At 42.0% G+C, this 21,663-nt stretch overlaps 1 protein-coding gene across 10 annotated transcripts in view; it reads left to right on the plus strand.

The window, feature by feature from the left end:
- Positions 1-21,663, plus strand: part of LOC124555807 (F-box/LRR-repeat protein fbxl-1-like) — a 126,013-nt gene that overhangs the window by 86,901 nt on the left and 17,449 nt on the right. For all 10 annotated transcript variants that reach the window (XM_047129870.1, XM_047129871.1, XM_047129876.1 and 7 more), the window contains one exon: positions 2,739-2,924. In XM_047129870.1, the coding sequence (XP_046985826.1) occupies positions 2,739-2,924 (186 nt within the window). The remainder of the gene's footprint in view (positions 1-2,738; positions 2,925-21,663) is intronic.

A 21,663-nucleotide genomic window follows, 5' to 3' on the forward strand; every position in this document is an offset into this window, starting at 1 on the left:
ACGCGCACGCACACACACACACACACACACACACACACACACACACACGAACTTCATTAGCAGGGAAAGATGTGTTTGTGTGTGTGTGTGTGTGTGTGTGTGTGTGTGTGTGTGTGAGAGAGAGAGAGAGAGAGAGAGAGAGAGAGAGAGAGAGAGTGTGGGGCAGTGTGATAAAACTTAAGAATATATCTGAATCCAATTAAAAGAGATTGTCATATATCAAAATCAGATTTTAGGCACTGACATGTAGGTAAGAAGTACATCGAACAATGAAAAATCCAGGAAGCTGAAGAGACTGTGGACACGTGCGTGCGTGCGTGTGTGTGCGTGCGTGCGTGCGTGCGTGTGTGTGTGTGTGTGTGTGTGTGTGTGTGTGTGTATTTTTACAAAGGCCTTATTTTGTGACAGTCTTTTTGTTGTGCCTATCTGCGACTCAGCATCTCTGCTATATTGTAAGAAGTACGTCATTTTATATAAATCACCAAAATTGCTAAGCAGTGCACTGAAAAGTATCTTTTAAGAGAAATAGATCAAATATGGGAACCAGTGAGACAAAAGCGTATGATAAATGTAATCATGGTGAGTAACTGAAAATACAGGGCGGTATAATGAAATATAGGTGTGCAGAATGCTGACATATGAAATTTAATGCTGTGTAATATTTAAGCTGTTCTTTTAGGCTCCTGCGAAATCACGACCTTGGAAAATGGAGCATTCCAAAACAAAACAAAAACCACACTACGTTTTTGAGATGATTATTTAAACTCCCACATTCAGATGTGACTTAGACTTTGGGCTACACTACAGATCAGTCTGCCGCGGCAGCCAGTTTTCTTCCATTCACATTTGATGGCTTCCCCAACTGACAATTAATTAAACATTCCACATTAACATAGACTTCAGGCTATGCTACATATGTGTTTGTCATCACAGTGAGTTTTCTTTGATTCACATTTGTTGGCTTCACCATCTTGCAACCAAACTGTGACATTCCAAAGTAGCCTAGGCTTATAGCTACACTACAGATCCTTGTGTACTGTGATCATTTTCTTCCATTCACATTCATTGACTTCACCAGTGCCCAACCACACTAACATTTCAACTGTACATTGATCATTCCATAATGCTTTGCTCAAGAATGTGTTTATTTTAGGAATGTCTTTTAATTTTGTTTCTCCCTGCCCAAAACTCTATAATTCTCAAGCGTCATGTTAGTTTCATGTTCTGAAGTGAAATAAAATGGTCTCCGGTTGTCGGTAGTAACCGAGTCCTTGTTTATAGTTCTGTCTGTCATTCTGATGCTTCACGCGATCACCTTTGTCTCATTTGAGCCCGACGCTTGCCTTCTCGTAGCTCTCTCGACGCTGTGGAAATGCTGCACAGTGCCACTACTTCTGGCCGTGTGACTTCGACTCCTCCTGCAGAAGGTTGAGGTTGTAATACCTCTTTATATTCGATGAATTATTCTGATACAATTCTACCCTTGAATGATGTTTACTAACTTTCTATCTTCATACTTGCAGAATCCATGCGCAAAGTAGTTTCATACAATAGCTATACCATGAGCACATAATTATTCTTTGTAGTACTCTCTCTGGTGGTTGTCAGAAAAAGCTTCCGAGATTGTCTTCGTGCCGATTAGCCTGAGCTTTGTTTGAAGAATTGTAATCTGAATATTGAAATTTATGACAAAAGATAACTGATACGAAATTGTACGATTAAAAGGGAAAAATATATATATATATATATTTTTTGCTCCTTTATACAAAAGGTGTGTATTTGACATTTGAGAATTAATGATATCCATCAATATATTGCGTAGTTGTTAATCAGAAGGGACCTTCCGAAAGACTGGATACGAACATGCATTTAATAATCCAAGAGCTCCATTACTTCTTCAGAAGGTTAAACTTCATCAAAGCCAAATATCCGCATAATCTGAGGTTTCCCGACTGATTATACAACGCTCCCAAAATTACGAGGCATTTTATTTGTACAGATTAGCAGACTGCCACAAAGCACGAGCCTGCAGAGAAGAAGAATCATCGCCTGATTTCATTCTAACAAGTAAAATTTCTGAATCATTTGAGCGACTGAGATATGATTGTGTTTCCTATTATGAATGACTGATTGCTTGAACGAATTGAGAACTACATAACTACATAATTACATAGATAGGAGGAAAAATTACTCAGTCTGTAAGAGAGTGCAGATGTACGTCAACTATTTACGCAAAGATGTAAACAGTGTATCGTTAAATCTTCTGTATTATATGTTCACTACTTCTCTGTGTACAACTTCAGTGACACTCTAGGTGAACAGATCTCAGGAAGTCTCAACATACATAAGTCTTGCTTTGATATTAGCCAATGACTGAGTGACAGTTCTAACAACTTTCATCACTTGATTTCTCTGTTGACTTTCTTGCACACTTCTTTTCACTCCTCGTCCTTCAAGCCACCACTGAGCTGCGACGTCCCAAAGAAAAAGCGCTCTGCCACGGCAGGTGGAGTGTTTTATTCACCGTCGTGCCTTGCTGATGTCTGGAGCTGACATTATTTACAGTTCATCTGCACAGACGTAAAATTAGGGCACACACAGTGTAAGGTTGTCCACTTAATAAATACCTAAAATATGTTTTCCACTCTAATACAGCCGGTATTGGAAATTTTGGTATTTCTGTACATCCCGTATAATAAAAATTTTTAAAAAGCTTAAAGTGTGTCACTTGCTGACAGATGTGTGGTTCCCGTGCTGAAAGAGGCCGCCAGCTCTCTCGAGAAACTGCAGCTGCGCCTCTTTGACGTGGCACCCGAGGAGGAGGCCGCGACGTTTGCAGATCTCGGAGAGCTGCACAACCTGCGTGAACTGCACTGCAACCAGCTCTGCCCGCACCGGCCTCGCCTCATCTCTCTCGCCTTCCAGTAAGTCATTCCTCACTATTTATAGGTACGAGGCTGAGTCGATATAAATCAGATTTTATTTTTTAAAAATTCATTTATTGAAAAAAAGGCAGTTACAATTTATTTTTCCACATAATTCCCTGCTTTAGAAGTACATTTTTCCCAGGGAGAAGGAAGGTTTCTTTATTGCAGCATTATAGAATGCAGCTGGTCACGTCAGAAGCCAACTGCGCACGGATTCCTCCACACCCCCGTCATCTTCAAATTGGTGCTCTCCTAGAGCTTTTTTCAAGCTGTCCAAATAAATTGAAATCACATTGTGATAGGTGCGGGCTGTAAGGAGGATGACTAAGTTAAGTCCAGTGCATTTTCTGTAATTTGGAGATCACCAGAGCTGCAGTATCGGGTCCAGCACTGTCACAGAGGACGACGACCTGTCAAATCGGTCGACCTCGTCTTTTGAGGCGATACGCAGCCCTCACATTCTTCGGCAGCTCACAGTAGTATGCAGCACCGATTGTGCATTGCTCGTGTAAAAATGCAGTGAGCAAAATGGCTTACCGGTAAAAATGAAAAATGGTGGAAAGAACCACGCCAGCTGACAGCTGAGCCCTGTCTTTCCCTGGGGCTTCCTCCCCCTTCCTCCAACACTCCTTACTGGCCTGTCTGGATGTGTGAGTGCAGTGGTGGACCGACACACAGGTCACAGCTGACGATCCGACTCAAAAGTGCATCACTTTATTTCTCAAACCTTGCTGTAAGACTTTGACAGACCTCCGAATGTGTCAGCTTCTGATTTTTGATCAAAAGGCGAGGTACCCATGTGGAACAAACTTTCCGGAGCTGTAGGTAATTTGTGACGATCGCTCGAGAGCTCCCGTAACTTATTTCTGATACTCTCACCTATCGGTCGCCTTCGAGAATGTATCGAACTGCACAAATGTCTCAGTTTGTAATACTGGTCCGAGGATGATGATCGTATTGCTGATTTTCCAAACATTCCCGTTCTTCCTCGAAATCTTTATGCCAGCAAACACACGCGTCCTTGACAGTATTTGATCACCGAACTGTGCAATCAGTCTCTGGAAGATTTCTATCACTCTAACTCTTTCACGAGCAAGAATTTTTGTAATAATTATGCATCGCGCAGTGGAGAGGTAGACCTGTCACTCAGATATCTTGCGCATTACGGACGGAGCTGTCGGAGGTATGCGATAGCCGGCTCTCCCTGCTCCTCACGGAACCACCCGACAATACTAGCAGCACAGGTCCGGTCCTACCAACTGTTGGTGCTCAGGAACAAAAATCCCATTTGTATTTGATTCACCCTCGTACCAACTCTGTTAAGTGTCAGGATGGTTTGAAGAAGACTGTAAAAAGAAAATGACAGAGGGAAATGAGGCAAGAAAGAAAATGATAAACAGGGCAACAAAATCTAATACGGAAGATTTCACAAAGGAAAGGGAGGAAGTAAACAGAATCAACAGAAGAAAGAAATGAAAATCAGAGAAGACACGAATTATGGAGCTAGAATAAAAATGTAACGGCCAAGAAGTAAGAAAATTCTATGAAAGGGTTCGTGAACTAAATAAAGGCTTTTATTCGTGTACTGTATTCTGCAGTGCTAAAGAAGGAAATTTTATAGGAGGAGAAGAACAGATTCTGGAATGGTGGGCTGAATATTTTAGTAAACTGCTGATCAGAGATATACGGAAACCTCTTTATAACTTTCCCTCAGATAATGTTTCCCCCGTGTTCTGTCTTTCTTTTCCAGTCCCGACGAAAAGCCCGTTTGCCCACTGCTAAAGTTTCCTCTTTAGTATGTTTACTCTGTACAACACTTTCCTCCATGTAACATTCATATTTTTGGAACCCTAACCAATTATTTCTCTCCTCATAGCATTTAAGCCTTTGGTGGAGGTGCTTCATTTCCCGTCCTGTGTATTTGCACAAGCTCTGAAAGGTCACACTGGGCGTGAGTCACACGTCAGCGTCAGTGCCCGCGTGATGTGAGATGTGACACACATTGTGCTTGTCGTTTGTCTCGTCGGCACTGTTTTTTTGTTTTTCGTGTGAGCAAACGGTGAACAGCTGTACGGTGTGTTTAACACTCCACCTCAATTACACTATACACCTGAGGTGCACTGCAGGCATACGTGTTTGGAACTGCAGATTGGTTCACGTCAACCAATTACACAGTACACACAGGGTATCCCTGGCACGAATCTGCGTGTTTACACTAGATGGAATAAAATGTGAAAATGGAAGGAGAATTAGTGATTTTTCGTAACATAATTCATTTGAATTAAAAATTTCTGACAGGTGTGACCTTGAGGTTCCTATTTTTTAAAGTAATTGTTGTTCTGTTACGTAGCTAGCACAAAATTATTTTGTTACTGTTCTGAATTATGACCCAACTGTTTTGTATTATAATGGTTGTTTGCTCAAGGACACTTTACCTAAATTTATAACAATAATGGAAATTCCAGGATGGAGCAATACGTAAAATAAGGGAAAGGCAATTACCTACGGTCTAACAGATTGGTATGTGGAACATAGAAACACTTAAAAGCAACAACATTCATCCCAGCTTTTGAGCATTTACTCTTCTTCCAGCAGTAGTACACACAACCACACAGGCCATAAATTTACACACGGTAGACGTAGCCGTTTTTCGAATATTTCCCTGGCAGTGCCTGTAACCATTAGGATGAGGGCAGGATGATGATGTCAATGACTGTGATGAAAAAAACAAACGTTTTTGGGTTCACCCTGGATGGGAAGAAGGAATCTGGGGCCTGAAGATCCATTTATACAAAGGTGGCTGAAGGATTTGAAACATTCAAAACATTCAGAAGATTTATGATGACCCCTCGGGTACAACAATAGCACAACTTTCTCATTTGGAGCAAGAAATGGTTCTAATACAGCCCAGAGGAAATAGGAAGCAAACATGTTTGCTTGATTACTTCAAAGAACCCTGGGTACAGGTTGTTCAATTTGTGTCAGTTCATAGATTTTTGCGAAAGTCTGACTGAAGTTGTATTTTACAAGTTCATTATTAAAGTAATTATTTGTAGCTAATTCTTTTTTAATTTTTACTATTTACTGTCTTGTTATGTAGTATAACCTCAGTAAAATTTGACTCAACTTTTATAATCATCAATTAGAAGTCTTCACCTTTACAGTGTTTACCTCGATGCAGTGTTGAGAATTCGTGGTCCCTTGAAAAAAAAATATCATAGAGAGATTTCACTGTAGTAATACTGGAAGAAAATGAAACAGGGCACAGTCGGCCATGCACAGTGGTAGCTAGGATGAAATATTTGCACCCACAACAATAGTAGAGAAAATTAGGTTGCCAGTTAAAAGCCTGAAGAATAATGGGGTCTCGGAGAACAATAACATTTCAGCAGAGATGACTGAAGGTGGTGGTGAACATCTGTCCACCAGCTGATCTTTGAAATATGAGAAAAAGAAGTGATGTCAGACCAGTGGAACTTGGCCATTATTTGCCCGATTTATAAGAAGAAGGAGAAAGCAGATTGTGAAAATTACTGTGGTATCGCCTTATTTGATGTTGTATACAAAGTCTTAGCCAAAGTCATTCCTGTGAGACTCATTCCATTTGCAGAAGAGATACTTGGAGACCATCAGTGTGATTTCTGACAGGGCAGATCAGTGACTGACTGTATTTTTACTATAAGGCAAATAATGGAGAAGCACTATGAACATAATGTGGATGTACATCAGCTCATTGTAGGTTTCAAAAAGGCTTACAATAGCTTTAAAAGGAAGAAGCTATATCAGATTGTAATGGGTATGAAATTTCATTATAAACTAATGAGATTGGTACAATTGGTCCTCACCAGCATGAAATGCCAAGTGCAAATAGAAAGAAATTCTTCTAAAAATTTGAAGTTAACCAAGAGTTATGACAGGGGGATCTACTATCTGCACTACCTTTCAACATAGTGTTGGAGAAAGTGATGAGAAGGGGAAAGATCAATAACCCATGTGGTACTCTGTTTAACCATGTGAACCAAAACCGAGCATATCCCTATGATGATTGCATGTTGTCCAGAAAATTGAAAGAACTGGAACAAGTATTTGGCAGACTAGAAAAGAAAGCAGAAGAGTTGAGCATTTGAGTAGATGACATCAAAACTCAGTACTTCTTTGCTTCCAGGAGAAATGCTGCTGTTAAAGAGAAATACATCGAGTTGAACGGGACCAACTGTGAGAGATGAGAGAAAGTCTAGTGCTCAGAAGTGCCGATAATTGATAATAACAGCATAAGCGAAGAAATAAAAGGTGTGGATTGCTGTGTGAGATAGAGCTTAGTGGCCCCCGATTAAGATTATTTAGTCACATAGACCGAGCAGAAAATTGAGGTGACTTTCTGTCAAGCAGTTATGAGGCAGGTTGTAAGATAGACTATGTGATCAAATGTATCTGGACACCTGACTAAAAATGACTTACAAGTTTGTGGAACCCTCCATCGGTAATTCTGGCATTCACTTTGTTGTTGGCCCACCCTTAGTCTTGATGACACCATCCACTCTTGCAGGCAAACGTCCAATCAGGTGCTGGAAGGTTTCTTGGGGAATGACAGCCCATTCTTCACCACAGAGCACTGCACTGAGAAGAGGTATCGATGGCAGTAGTAAGGCCTGGCATGAAGTCAGTGCTCCAAAACATCCCATAGGTGTTCTATAGGATTCAGGTCAGGACTCTGTGCAGGCCAGTCCATTACAGGGATGTTATTGTCATGTAACCACTCCGCCATAGGCGGTGCATTATGAACAGGTGCTCGATCATGTCGAAAGATACAATCGCCATCCTTGAATTGCTCTTCAACAGTGGGAAGCAAGAAGGTGCTTAAAACGTCAATGTAGGCCTGTACTGTGATAGTGCCACTCAAAACAACAAGGGGTGCAAGTCCATTCCATGAAAAACACGTCCACACTATAACACCATGAGCTATAAATTTTACTGTTGCCACTACACACGCTGGTAGATGACGTTCACTGGGCATTCGCCATACCCACGCCATCGGATCGCCACATTGCATACCGTGATTTGTCACTCCACACAATGTTTTTCCAATGTTCAATCGTCCATTGTATGTTTATGCTCCTTACACCGAGCAAGGTGTTGTTTGCCATTTACCAGTGTGATGTGCGGCTTATCACCATGAATTCCAAGTTTTCTCACCTCCTGCCTAACTGTCATAGTACTTGCAGTGGATCATAATGCAGTTGGGAATTCCTGTGTGATGGTTTGGATAGATATCTGCCTATTACACATTACGACCCTCTTCAACTGTCAGCAGTCTTTGTCAGTCAACAGACGAGGTCAGCCTGTACGCTTTTGTGCTGTATGTGTCCCTTCACTTTTCCACTTTACTGTTGTTGTTGTGCTCTTCAGTCCAGAGACTGGTTTTATGCAGCTCTCCATGCTACTCTATCCTGTGCAACCTTCTTCATCTCCCAGTACTTACTGCAACCTACATCCTTCTGAATCTGCTTAGTATATTCATCTCTTGGTCTCCCTCTACAATTTTTACCCTCCACGCTGCCCTCCAGTACTAAATTGGTGATCCCTTGATGTCTCAGAATATGCCCTACCAACCGATCCCTTCTTCTAGTCAAGTTGTGCCACAGACTCCTCTTATCTCCAATTCTATTCAACACCTCCTCATTAGTTATGCGATCTACCCATCTAATCTTCAGCATACTTCTGTAGCACCACATTTCGAAAGCTTCTATTCTCTTCTTGTCGAAACTATTTATCGTCCACATTTCACTTCCATACAAGGCTACACTCCGTACAAATACTTGCAGAAACTACTTCCTGACGCTTAAATCTATACTCGATGTTAACAAATTCCTCTTCTTCAGAAACGCTTTCCTTGCCATTGCCAGTCTACATTTTATATCCTCTCTACTTCAACCATCATCAGTAACTCATTTGCTACTTTAAGTGTCTCATTTCCTAATCTCATTCCCACAGCATCACCCGATTTAATTCGACTACATTCCATTATCCTCGTTTTGCTTTTGTTGGTGTTCGTCTTATATCCTGCTTTCAAGACACTGTCCATTCCGTTCAACTGCTCTTCCAGGTCCTTTGCTGTCTCTCACAGAATTACAATGTCATCGGCGAACCTCAAACGTTTTATTTCTTCTCCATGGATTTTAATACCTACTCCGAATTTTTCTTTTGTTTCCTTCACTGCTTGCTCAATATACAGATTGAATAACATTGGGGAGAGGCTACAATCCTGTCTCACTCCCTTCCCAACCACTGCTCCCCTTTCATGCCCCTCAACTCTTATAATTGCCATTTGGTTTCTATACAAATTGTAAATAGCCTTTCGCTCCCTATATTTTACCCCTGCCACCTTCAGAACTTGAAAGAGAGTATTCCAGTCAACGTTGTCAAAAGCTCTCTCTTAGTCTACAAATGCTAGAAACGTAGGTTTGCCTTTTGTTAATCTGTTTTCTAAGATAAGTCACAGGGTCAGTATTGCCTCACGTGTTCCAACATTTCTATGGAATCCAAACTGATCTTCCCCAAGGTTGGCTTCTACCAGTTTTTCCATTCGTCTGTAAAGAATTCGTGTTAGTATTTTGCAGCCGGGGCTCATTAAGCGTATAGTTCAGTAATTTTCACATCTGTCAACACCTGCTTTCTATGGGATTGGAATTATTATATTCTTCTTGAAGTCTGAGGGTATTTCGCCTGTCTCATAGATCATGCTCACTAGATGGTAGAGTTTTATGTGGCCTGGCTCTCCCAAGGCTGTCAGTATTTCTAATGGAATGTTGTCTATTCCCGGGACCTTATTTCGACTGAGGTCTTTCAGTGCTCTGTCAAACTCTTCACGCATTATCGTATCTCCTATTTCATCTTCATCTACATTCTCTTCCATTTCTATAATATAGTCCTCAAGAACATTGCCCTTGTATATATCCTCTATATACTCTTTCCACCTTTATGCTTTCCCTTCTTTGCTTAGAACTGCATTTCCATCTGAGCTCTTGATATTCATGCAAGTGCTTCCCTTTTCTCGAAAGGTGTCTTTAATTTTCGTGTAGACAGTATCTATCTTACCGCTAGTGATATGCACCTCTACATCCTTACATTTGTCCACTAGCCATCCCTGCTTAGCCATTTTGCACTTCCTGTCGATCTCATTTTTGAGACGTTTCTATTCCTTTTTGCGTGCATCATTTACTGCATATTTATATTTTCTCCTTTCATCAATTAAATTTAATATCTCTTCTGTTACCCAAGGATTTCTACTAGCCCTCGTCTTTTTACCTACTTGATCCTCTGCTACCTTCACTATTTCATCTCTCAAACCTACCCATTCTTATTCTACTGTATTTCTTTCCCCCATTCTTGTCAGTTGTTCCCTTATATTTTCCCTGAGGCTCTCTACATCCTCTGGTTCTTTCAGTTTATCCAGGGAAATAGAGGGTCTTTCAAAAAAAAAGTAAAGAATGTTTTGATCTGAGAGCTGCACAATTCTACCCCCAATCCCGCCACTGTGTCTTACACCTTCATTGTCTTCAGTGCCAGTATGACACAAACAGCATGTGTCATTTACTGTTTATTTGTATGATTTTTAAACGTGTGACAAAATTAATGATCCCACCAAGTGAGAGTGTAGAGTGTTTTTCTGCATGGCTGTGAAAGCTGGGAATTGAAGGCGAGAGAGACAGAATATAATAAATTTAAGAATATAATTAACTTTCTTGAGAATGAGAAGCTTATGTACACGGATCAGCACAGTTTCGCTTGTGTGAGTCAGCTTGCCCTTTTCCCACGTGACATACTGAGAATTATGGATGGTGGGCAACATGCAGATTTCCAGAAAGAATTTGACACGCTACCCCCTTGCAGGCTGTTAACAAAAGTACGAGCATATGGAATGAGTTCACAGATATGTGAGTGGCTCGAAGACTTCTTAAATAATAGAACCTAGTATGTTGTCCTCGACGGTGAGTGTTTGTCAGAGACAAGTGTTTCTCCAGGAGTGCCCCAGTGAAGTGTGACAGTAGCGCTCTTGTTCTCTGTATACGTAAATGATTTCGTGGACAGGGTGGGTGGCAGTCTGCAGTTGTTTGCAGGTGTCAAAGTTCAGTGACTGTATGAAGATGCAAGATGACTTAGACAAAATTTAGTTGGTGTGATGAATAGCAGCTAGCCCAAAATGTGGAAAAATGTAAGTTAATGTGGATGAGTAGGAAGATCAAACCTGTAATGTTCAGATACAGTATTACTAGTGTTGTGTTTGACACAGTCAAGTCATTTAAATATCTGGGATTAACGTTGCAAAGTGATACGAGGTGGAACGAGTGTGTGATCACTGTGGCAGGGAAGCTGAATGGTCGACTTCAGTTTATTGGGAGAATTTTAGGAAAGAGTGGTTCACCTGTAAAGGAGACTGCATATAGGAAGCTAGTACTACTCGAGTGTTTGGGATCTGTATCAGGCCGGATTGAAGGAAGACGTCGAAGCAGTTTAGAGGTGGGCTGCTAGGTTCGTTACCAGTAGGTTCGAACTGTACGTGAATGTTATGGAGATGTTTCAGGAACTCAAAGGGGAATCTCTGGAGGAAAGGTGAAGTTATTTTCGAGAAACACTATTGAGAAGATGTAGAGAACCCACATTTGAAGCAGGGTGCCAAACGATTCTACTGTCAGTAATATACTCTGTGTGATGGGCCGTGAAGATAAGATAGAGAAATTAGGGCTCATATGGAGGCACGTAGATAATCATTTTTCCCTTGCTCTATTTGCGAATAGAGCAGAAACAGAAATGACAAGTATTGGTACAGAACACCCCCTGCCACACACCATATGACGACTTGCAGAATATCTATGTGGATGTAGATCTAGATGTAGAGAGAGAGAGAGAGAGAGAGAGTGTGTGTGTGTGTGTGTGTGTGTGTGTGTGTGTGTGAGTGTGAGGGAGATTTAAAGAATTTGAGATGTGAGGTTGAAAGAAGAATGGAGAAAACAACATGAGTGGGTAAAGTGAGGAGTAATGGGGTAGTGAAAAGCATAAAGAAGCAAAGAAATCTCCTAAACTTCATTAAGAAAAGGGGAACAGATTTAGCGGAACACATAAAATGAGTAAAAGGATTTCTGACAACAGCTCTTGAAGGTTCAGTGAGAGCACAGAAGAAAGTGGGAAGGAGTAGAATAAAAATGTAGGATGAAGTCAAAAGAGGAAGATTCCAGCGCAGGAAGCAGTTGACCTATGGAAAATGGTGTCAGCAAGTAGGCAATAGTCACAGCACCTTGTAATGATCATGAAGTGTGAGGTTCTTAGCATAATGTGGTTTCTGAATGCCAAAAAGTCTGCTGTATTGAAATTTAGAAACACATAACAAAACATTATGGAAGTGTGTTGAATGAAGTTTTAGTTCAAAAATTGTGCATCACATTTAGTGGCAGACAGAGGAAAATTTATGATGAAGAACGATCAGCCAGACTGGCAGTTGCTACTGACAAACCCAGGAAAAAAATTCGATGCCATAAACGTTCCACTTTTGATGGACTGAACTTGTACTTTCCTGAAATTTCATGAACAGTTTTTTCAAATTGATTCTGGTGATTTGGGCTATAGAAAGTGTGTACCACATGGATTTTATCAAACTGATTCTGGTGATTTCGGCTATAGAAAGTGTGTACCAGGTGGTATTCTTGACATTTGGCAGCAACATTTCTCACACAGCACAACAAGTATGGTGGGGATTTTTGTAACTGCATTGTCACTGGTTGCAAGACGTGGGTTCCATGTAAAAGTACAGAAACAAAGTGCGTGTCATTCAAATGGCACCATTCGTGATTTACATCAAAACAAAAAAAAAATCAACAAATTCTGATCACAAGAAAGGCTACAGCCACAGTGTTTCGGGATTGAATGGGCATCCTGCTCGTTGGCTGTAGGGTTAAAGGAGAGACCAAAAATGCTGCAGCCTGCCGTCACACCCTTCGGAGACTGTGCCAGGCAAATCAAAACTGATGCATGGGTTGTTTTCCGGCAGCACTGTGGTTCTTCAAGATAATGTTCAGCCGCATTCTGCTGCGTCGCCATGGCAGTTTATGTGGAAAGCTTTTGAACAGCGACGTCATAGCCCAGATCTGGTCATGAAATGATTATGATATTTTTCACAAAATGAAGAACTTTTTGAGCTGAGAGCACAATGGTAATGACAACAAACTGAAAGAGGTCAGTAGTGACTGGCTCAACAACTTGATGGCAAATGAGTCTGTGACAGGTATTTAAATTTCAGTGGCAGCTACATAGAAAAGTAGCTCAGCTACCAAAATATGTTGTAAAATAAGTTTTCTTCAATTATCTTCAATGAAAAGTGCTGGAGAACCAAAAACCAAATATTTTTTTCCTCGACTCTCGTATTTGGTACTATTCGAGAGTGTACTTGTTCAAATGTCTTATTAGAACACAGCTGGTGACGTGTTTGACAGCCGCCAATATTTCAATAGGCACACACCCCACCGTTTGAGAGCCACATATGCAATGAGAGATGAGAGTGTGCTGTGCAAGGAAGTTTAAAACCTCGGTATGCTGGTCGAAAAGGACACACACACACACACACACACACACACACACACACACACACAGAGAGAGAGAGAGAGAGAGAGAGAGAGAGAGAGAGAGAGAGAGTAAATACTAGCTCCACTGCACAACCAAAGATGATGAACACCGGAAGTTATTGATTGTGAATATTAATTATCAGCAGGAGAGGAAGCAACATTAACTCTGTCTCTCTGTTGTTTCAGGAGAGAGAGAGAGAGAGAGAGAGAGAGAGAGAGAGAGAGAGAGAGCTGGATTTTAAATGGAATTTAAGCAAAAACTTCCATTTCTAGAGACGTCACCATTTAGTATTTGCTATTGATAACTTTTGACATCTATCATCACAGTGTTTGTCTGAATGTGACCTGCATATTGAGGTTTTAAACTTCCTCACACAATGCTGCCCTATTGCATTTGTGCTGCGAAAATGAAGGGCTGTTCACCTGGCTACGTGTCATTGGTTGCCTAAAACATCTCCTGACTGTGCTCCCTCAAGTTGTTTGAATATCTTATACATCAGCAGAAATTCAAGTTTCACAAGTTTGTGATTGGCTTTGATACGACCTAAGTGAACATTTGCGTGTGCCAGCAGAGAGTGCCATTCTAAGTGCACCGTACACAAAGTTACTCACCCCATAAAGACATCACATTAACACCTTCACAGTGGCTGAGAGTCCAGACGCTGTTTCAGGTATGCCAAACCCAGCCGGAGCCACTCGTCAATGCTCAGATCATCTAGAGCTACGCCGGCACGGTAGCTCAGCGTGTTCGGCCAGAGGGTTAGCTGCCATCTGTAATAAAAAACTGAGTTAATCGATCAACAACGAACTTCAATGGACGTCTTACGACGTCCGCCCCGAGCAAATGCAACGAACAAAATGAGATTTTTTTAAAAAAAAAAAAAAAAAAAAAAAAAAAAAAAAAAAAAAAAAAAAAAAAAAAAAAAGGAGCTACAAAAAATGTGGGGATATCGATTGCTACTTCCCACCACTATTTGAGATAGTCCTACATATTTTTCAGTTGAAACTTCTGGGCTGAGAGGCCGTGGTCGATGTATAAAATTCCCACCTGACGTTTCGTCTCCATCTGCGGGAGACATCTTCTGAGGTCGACCGGCTACTGCCACTGAGGCACCATGTACTCTCGCATTTATAGAGCGCATAGAGGGCACCACCATTCGTCACGTGATGCCGACGGTATGCCTATCTTTGGGAGGCGTCATCATTCTCGATTAAGAGTAATTGATTGTCATTCTGCTGGCGCAACGTCGACATCCATATTTTGTCCAACTTTAAAACTTCCTCTTTTCTATTAAAGTTGTTATGGTGTTTGTGAATTTCTATTGCTTCTCTACACATGCGAGCATGATAATGGGATGTTCGTGCTAGAACGCTTGTCTCATTAAATTTAATTTCGTGATTCCCATCTCGAAAAACATGCTCAGCTACTGCCGATTTTTCGATGTGTCCTAAGCGACAGTTACTTCTATGTTCGGCTAAGCGGGTGTTTACACTTTTTTTCGTTGTTGAAATATATACTTGTCCACAACTGCATGGAATTTTGTATACCCCAGGTGTTGCTAGGGGATGTCGGGCGTCTTTTGCAGTTCTTAAATATTCCTTAAACTTCATGGTGGGCCACGGACCGTATCGAGAAAGTTCTGGCCAAGTATGGGTTCGAAACAATCTTCAGACCCACCAGCAGAATGACAATCAATTACTCTTAATCGAGAATGATGATGCCTTCCAAAGATAGGCATACCGTCGGCATCACGTGACGAACGGTGGTGCCCTCTATAAATGCGAGAGTACATGGTGCCTCAGTGGCAGTAGCCGGTCGACCTCAGAAGATGTCTCCCGCAGATGGAGACGAAACGTCAGGTGGAAATTTTATACATCGACCACGGCCTCTCAGCCAGGAAGTTTCAACTGAAGACAACACCGGCTGTGAAAGCCTACATTGTATGAGTCCCACATATTCTCCAATGGGATTTATACTGGCTGATATAGAGGAGAAGTCAAGGTGTGGCAGGGCTATTGAATGTTCATGAAACTAGGTATGTATGCTTACAGCCCTGTGAACATGGCTGTTGTCATCTCAAATGACAGGAGTGTCCACAGCATACTGATCAGGAACATACACAGAAGGAAAACGTTTGGTTACTGAGAATGTGGAAATAAACACTGTTAATGTTCACAGTAACCTCAACAAAAGTGCTCAAGTCACGGTACATACTGCAGATTAAACACCTCATTGGGTCACCAGTACACTCGATACCTCGTGTCGTACAAAAATGAGCAGTATCACGACCCACTGGACCAAACCGTACAACTCCAACTGGGTACTGTCCAGTCCGTGTCATTTGGCTCGTCGAATGTGTGCAGCTCGTGGTTGCTCCACCTCTTGCTCACGATCAGATGGAAGGTGTCAGTGTAAAACTATTGTTTAGGTAGTTGGGCTGCAGAGAATTTTCCACTGTGTTCGTGCCGGTTTCACGAGTGTGCAGAGTCGGAGCGAGCCAAGCTAGCACAGAATGTCACCAGGGTGCGATAGCGGTCAGGTGTCGCCACCTGTAGTGTAGGCGTCACTCGTGCTTTGCGTCGTGGCTCGGCTGTGTCTCAGAAGGCAGAGAATGAGACGGGCCACCCAGAATGACGACGTCCAGACGGACGGTTGAAAGGAGCTGAAGAAAGGTGTCATTCTCTTCTGATCTGTTCTGAGATTCCTTTTGGATATGTTTTTCTGATTAACAAGAGATGCAATTATAAGCTCCCGTCTCCTTGGAGATTATATGGCTTAACTAATGATTATTATGTTACATTCCTCTTGTTTTAGTTGACCGTGTATATCGAGATTTCGTTCATTGTTACATGCAGTGGTGTGGTACTAACTGATGGAGACGCATTAAGAACTGGTAAAATTTAATTTTTTTCCCTTATCACACTGCACAAACATAAACACACTATTAATCAAACTGTGCCACTACTATTAAACACAGAGATAAATCCTTCGCTACGCAACCGCCTTCGGCTCACGCAGCCTACACCGTCCACAGCCTCTCAACAACTGCCTCTACTTAGCGACTCTCTGCGCCACTGGGCATTGTCGCCCACCAAAGAACAACCACTTACAGATACTACACACCACTACCCTCACACTGTGTTGTAATTGTTAGAAAGAACAACCGAAAACATAATGGTTCTTCAAAGAGTTGTTACATCATTTAGTAGTGTAAATACTACAAAGCTCTCTTCCCGCCCTCGGTATTTTGTAGACGGAGAAGAAGTCAGACTGCAATATTTGGCATTGTGTAGCAGGTCCTGTGCACCGAGAAAATTTGAGAAAGGCAACTGTGTGAGAAGACAATCGAGGTAAAAGTCATCGAGAATAATACTCGGATGCAGACCGCTCGTGAAGTTGTCGACTCAATTACAGTGCGTAACTCGAGCTGCAACTTTGAGCTTTACGTGCAGCTCTGAATGACAGCCTTCTGTGAGGCACCAAACACCGTACGTTCGTTACGTGCAGTTCTCTTTACAATGTTCATCTCGAAAATGCAGCAGCTCTTGTCAAGGAAAATTTGAGAAAGGCAACTGTGTGAGAAGACAATCGAGGTAAAAGTCATCGAGAATAATACTCGGATCCAGACCGCTCGTGAAGTTGTCGACTCAATTACAGTGCGTAACTCGAGCTGCAACTTTGAGCTTTACGTGCAGCTTTGAATGACAGCCTTCTGTGAGGCACCAAACACCGTACGTTCGTTACGTGCAGTTCTCTTTACAATGTTCATCTCGAAAATGCAGCAGTTCTTGTCAGGTACGAAATTATCGTCGAAAAGGCGCGACACTCGTCTCCCTGTCAGTTAGAATCTCGTTAGGACCTCTGTTCTATAATGCTGTGAGTTGTGCAGTAGCCTCTGTAGGCACAGCAGACGCTCTGTGTCGATACCCCAATAAATGCGGCAACTTCACTGACGGTGTGGTCACGGGCACCTGCAGACGAGACTCCTCCTCTGCGCCACTCTGCCACGTCTCCTGCTCAGCACACCTTACTGCACCGCCTCGTGATCGCTCACTACCACTTCCACACGTGTGCAGCGCTCCAGAGCGATCTGTGTACCGTTGATGTTGTTGTTCTTGTTGTGGTCTTCAGTCCTGAGACTGGTTTGATGCAGCTCTCCATGCTACTCTATCCCGTACAAGCTGCTCCATCTCCCAGTAACTACTGCAACCTACGTCCTTCTGAATCTGCTTAGTGTATTCTTCTCTTCGTCTCCCTCTACGATTTTTACCCTCCACGCTGCCCTCCAATACTAAATTGGTGATCCCTTGATGCCTCAGAACATGTCCTACCAACCGATCCCTTCTTCTAGTCGAGTTGTGGCACAAATTTCTCTTCTCCCCAATCCTATTCAATACCTCCTCATTAGTTATGTGATCTACCCACCTAATCTTCACCATTCTTCTGTAGCACCACATTTCGAAAGCTTCTATTCTCTTCTTGGCCAAACTATTTATCGTCCATGTTTCACTTCCATACATGGCTACACTCCATACAAATACTTTCAGAAACGACTTCCTGACACTCAAATCTATACTCGATGTTAACAAATTTCTCTGCTTCAGACACGCTTTCCTTGCCATTGCCAGTTTACATTTTATATCTTCTCTACTGCGACCATCATCAGTTATTTTGCTTCCCAAATAGCAAAACTGCTTTACTACTTTAAGGGTCTTATTTCCTAATCTAAGTCCCTCAGCATCACCCGACTTAATTCGACTACATTCCACTATCCTCGTTTTGCTTTTGTTGATGTTCATCTTATATCCTCCTTTCAAGACACTATCCATTCCGTTCAACTGCTCTTCCAAGTCCTTTGCTGTCTCTGACAGAATTACAATGTCATCGGCGAACCTCAAAGTTTTTATTTCTTCTCCATGGATTGTAATACCTACTCCGAATTTTTCTTTTGTTTCCTTCACTGTTTGCTCAATATACAGATTGAATAACATTGGGGAGAGGCTACAATCATGTCTCACTCCCTTCCCAACCACTGCTTCCCTTTCGTGTCCCTCAACTCCTATAACTGCCATCTGGTTTCTGTACAAATTGTAAATAGCCATTCGCTCCCTGTATTTTACCCCTGCCACCTTCAGAATTTGAAAGAGAGTATTCCAGTCAACATTGTCCAAAGCTTTCTCTAAGTCTACAAATGCTAGAAACGTAGGTTTGACGTTCCTTAATCTAGCTTCTAAGATAAGTCGTAGGGTCAGTATTGCCTCACGTGTTCCAATATTTCTACGGAATCCAAACTGATCCGCCCCGAGGTCGGCTTCTACTAGTTTTTCCATTCGTCTGTAAAGAATTCGCGTTAGTATTTTGCAGCCGTGACTTATTAAACTGATTGTTCGGTAATTTTCACATATGTCAACAACTGCTTTCTTTGGGATTGGAATTATTATATTCTTCTTGAAGTCTGAGGGTATTTCGCCTGTCTCATATATCTTGCTCACCAGATGGTAGAGTTTTGTCAGGACTGGCTCTCCCAAGGCTGTCAGTAATTTTAATGGAATGTTGTCCACTCCCGGGGCCTTGTTTCGACACAGGTCTTTCAGTGCTCTGTCAAACTCTTCACGCAGTATCATATCTCCTATTTCATCTTCTTCTACACTCTCTTCCATTTCTATAATATTGTCCTCAAGAACTTCGCCCTTGTATAGACCCTCTATATACTCCTTCCACCTTTCTGCTTTCCCTTCTTTGCTTAGAACTGGGTTTCCATCTGAGCTCTTGATATTCATACAAGTGGTTCTCTTTTCTCCAAAGGTCTCTTTAATTTTCCTGTAGGCAGTATCTATCTTACCCCTGGTGAGATAAGCCTCTACCTCCTTACATTTGTCCTCTAGCCATCCCTGTGTACCGTGTTTACTCGAATCTAAGCCACACTTTTTTTCCGGTTTTTGTAATCCAAAAATCCGCCTGCGGCTTAGAATCGAGTGCAAAGTAAGCGGAAGTTCTGAAAAATGTTCATAGGTGCCGCCACAACTAACTTCTGCCGTCGAATATATGTAGTGCTACACAGGCTTGCTTTGCAGGCACAAAGATAAATACTTGTGCCAAAACCTCTGCGTCAGTAAATAAATAAAAAAAAAAAAAAAAATGGAAGATGAGCTTTTTCCTCCGCCCCGAGTTTCGACCACTGCATTTTCATACATTATCCAACGAAGTAAATACAAATACCGTATTGTTCATCTTCGTATCTAGCAGCATTTCAATGTACTATGAAAATCCGACTGGCAAGACTGTTTGGGGTTTTTGTCAATATGGCCAACTGTACATTCTGAATTTTTACCTACCTGTGAGAAGAGATGGTTGCTAATAGGAAATTTTATGAATTGTGAATCACATGCGGTATTCTCTTCACCACAATATAATAATACGAATATAAACATTTTGCCATGTATTCTTTCGTGTTTGCTGCTATCTCATTTAAATCCTGTCTGCGTAATAAACTACGAAACTAGAGTGAGACAACAGCAAACGCGGAAGAATGTACATATCATGTCATGTTTATATTCGTATTAAATGGTTCAAATGGCTGTGAGCACTATGGGACTTAACATCTGTGGTCATCAGTCCCCTAGAACTTAGAACTACTTAAACCTAACTAACCTAAGGACATCACACACATCCATGCCCGAGGCATGGCGACTGTAGCAGTTGCGCGGTTCCGGACTGAGCGCCTAGAACCGCTAGACCTATTCGTATTATTCTTATGCCTATTAGTGATACAGTCAGAAATGAAGCACGGCAATTGACTAGATTTTTAAATCTAAGATGACTCTAATTTCTGTGCAGAATGTAATGTACTAAAGAGGCGTCTGCAAAGATTTTCAAACGGAGAAAAATTTTCGCTAAACTCTCGTTCAGAACATCTTCCCCCGCCCCCTCCCCCCCCCCCCCCCCCCCACCACCCGCTGCCATTGTAAGCGGCGGTAGCGCGCACATAAGCAAGCCATGCCGCGAGCGGCGACAGGCCGTAAACACTCACTATCATAATGCCACAAACAATGCGTGACACAGTACAGTAATGCATTTTCCGCTCAGAGTGACGTAAACACCTATAACAAAGAGAACGGCACTTACGAGATCAAAGAAATATAAGCAATCAATTCAAACCAGACGAAGCACGTGAAAAAGGAAGGGTACCCGTATAAATACCGACGGAGCGCCTGACGCATAGCAATGGCTACCTGGTAAAGCTTAATTGCTAAGCTTACGACTCGAACCAAACTACTGTAGCTGTATCGTCATTCATTCGACCTAAATTGTGTCTCGTATTAAAATGAACCAACTTTGTTTCGATTTGGAGGTGCGGCCTACAACTTTTCTCTCCCCTTGAATTTCGAGTCTCAAATTTCAGGTGCGGCTTAGATTCGGGAAAAATTTTTTTTCTTGCTTTCGAGTCTCATTTTTCAGGTGCGGCTTCGATTCAAGTGCGGCTTACAAGGGGAAGGCCTCAGACACGGCCAACCGATTCGGCTCAAATTTGGCAGGTCGCTTGTGTACAACCTAAAACGAAGGAATCTAAGTTATTTTGGGTCAACACCCCCGCGTTTTTGAGAAAATCGCCCCTAAAAGTTGTGAAGAGCAATCGACTCGAAATTGGAGGGATCGATAGATAATTGTAAATAGAACATTTTTCATCATCGGGTATGGGGTCCGTAAACGCAAACTTTTCCAGAAATCGAGGAAAGAAACTTTTATAACTGCCGCTTCTGTGCCCACGTGGTAAACGCTATTCGGCGACAGCGCTGATAGCGCACCGGCCAAGGTAACTAGCTGGGTCTCGAAGAACCCGGGTTCGAATCTCGAAAAAATATGACACAACAAACAATAACTAGTTACTACAGCATAAACAGACGAGCTAATTACCACAAACTACAGACAATACTCGTCATATGTTACTTACGGAAGGACTGTATTCATTCACAAATCGTATTTCATTCGGCGCATTAACGATGGAAAAATCACTACATGTATCGGCGAGGTTCGCGGCAGCCTATGACGGAAAACAACTCTTTCCGATTGACTTCTATAAGGCTCGTGCTGCACACCTTCACTCTTCCAGGTTCTCAACTAT

The sequence above is a fragment of the Schistocerca americana genome, chromosome X (genome assembly GCF_021461395.2).
Source record: "Schistocerca americana isolate TAMUIC-IGC-003095 chromosome X, iqSchAmer2.1, whole genome shotgun sequence".
In the NCBI taxonomy this organism is placed as follows: Eukaryota; Metazoa; Arthropoda; class Insecta; order Orthoptera; family Acrididae; genus Schistocerca; species Schistocerca americana.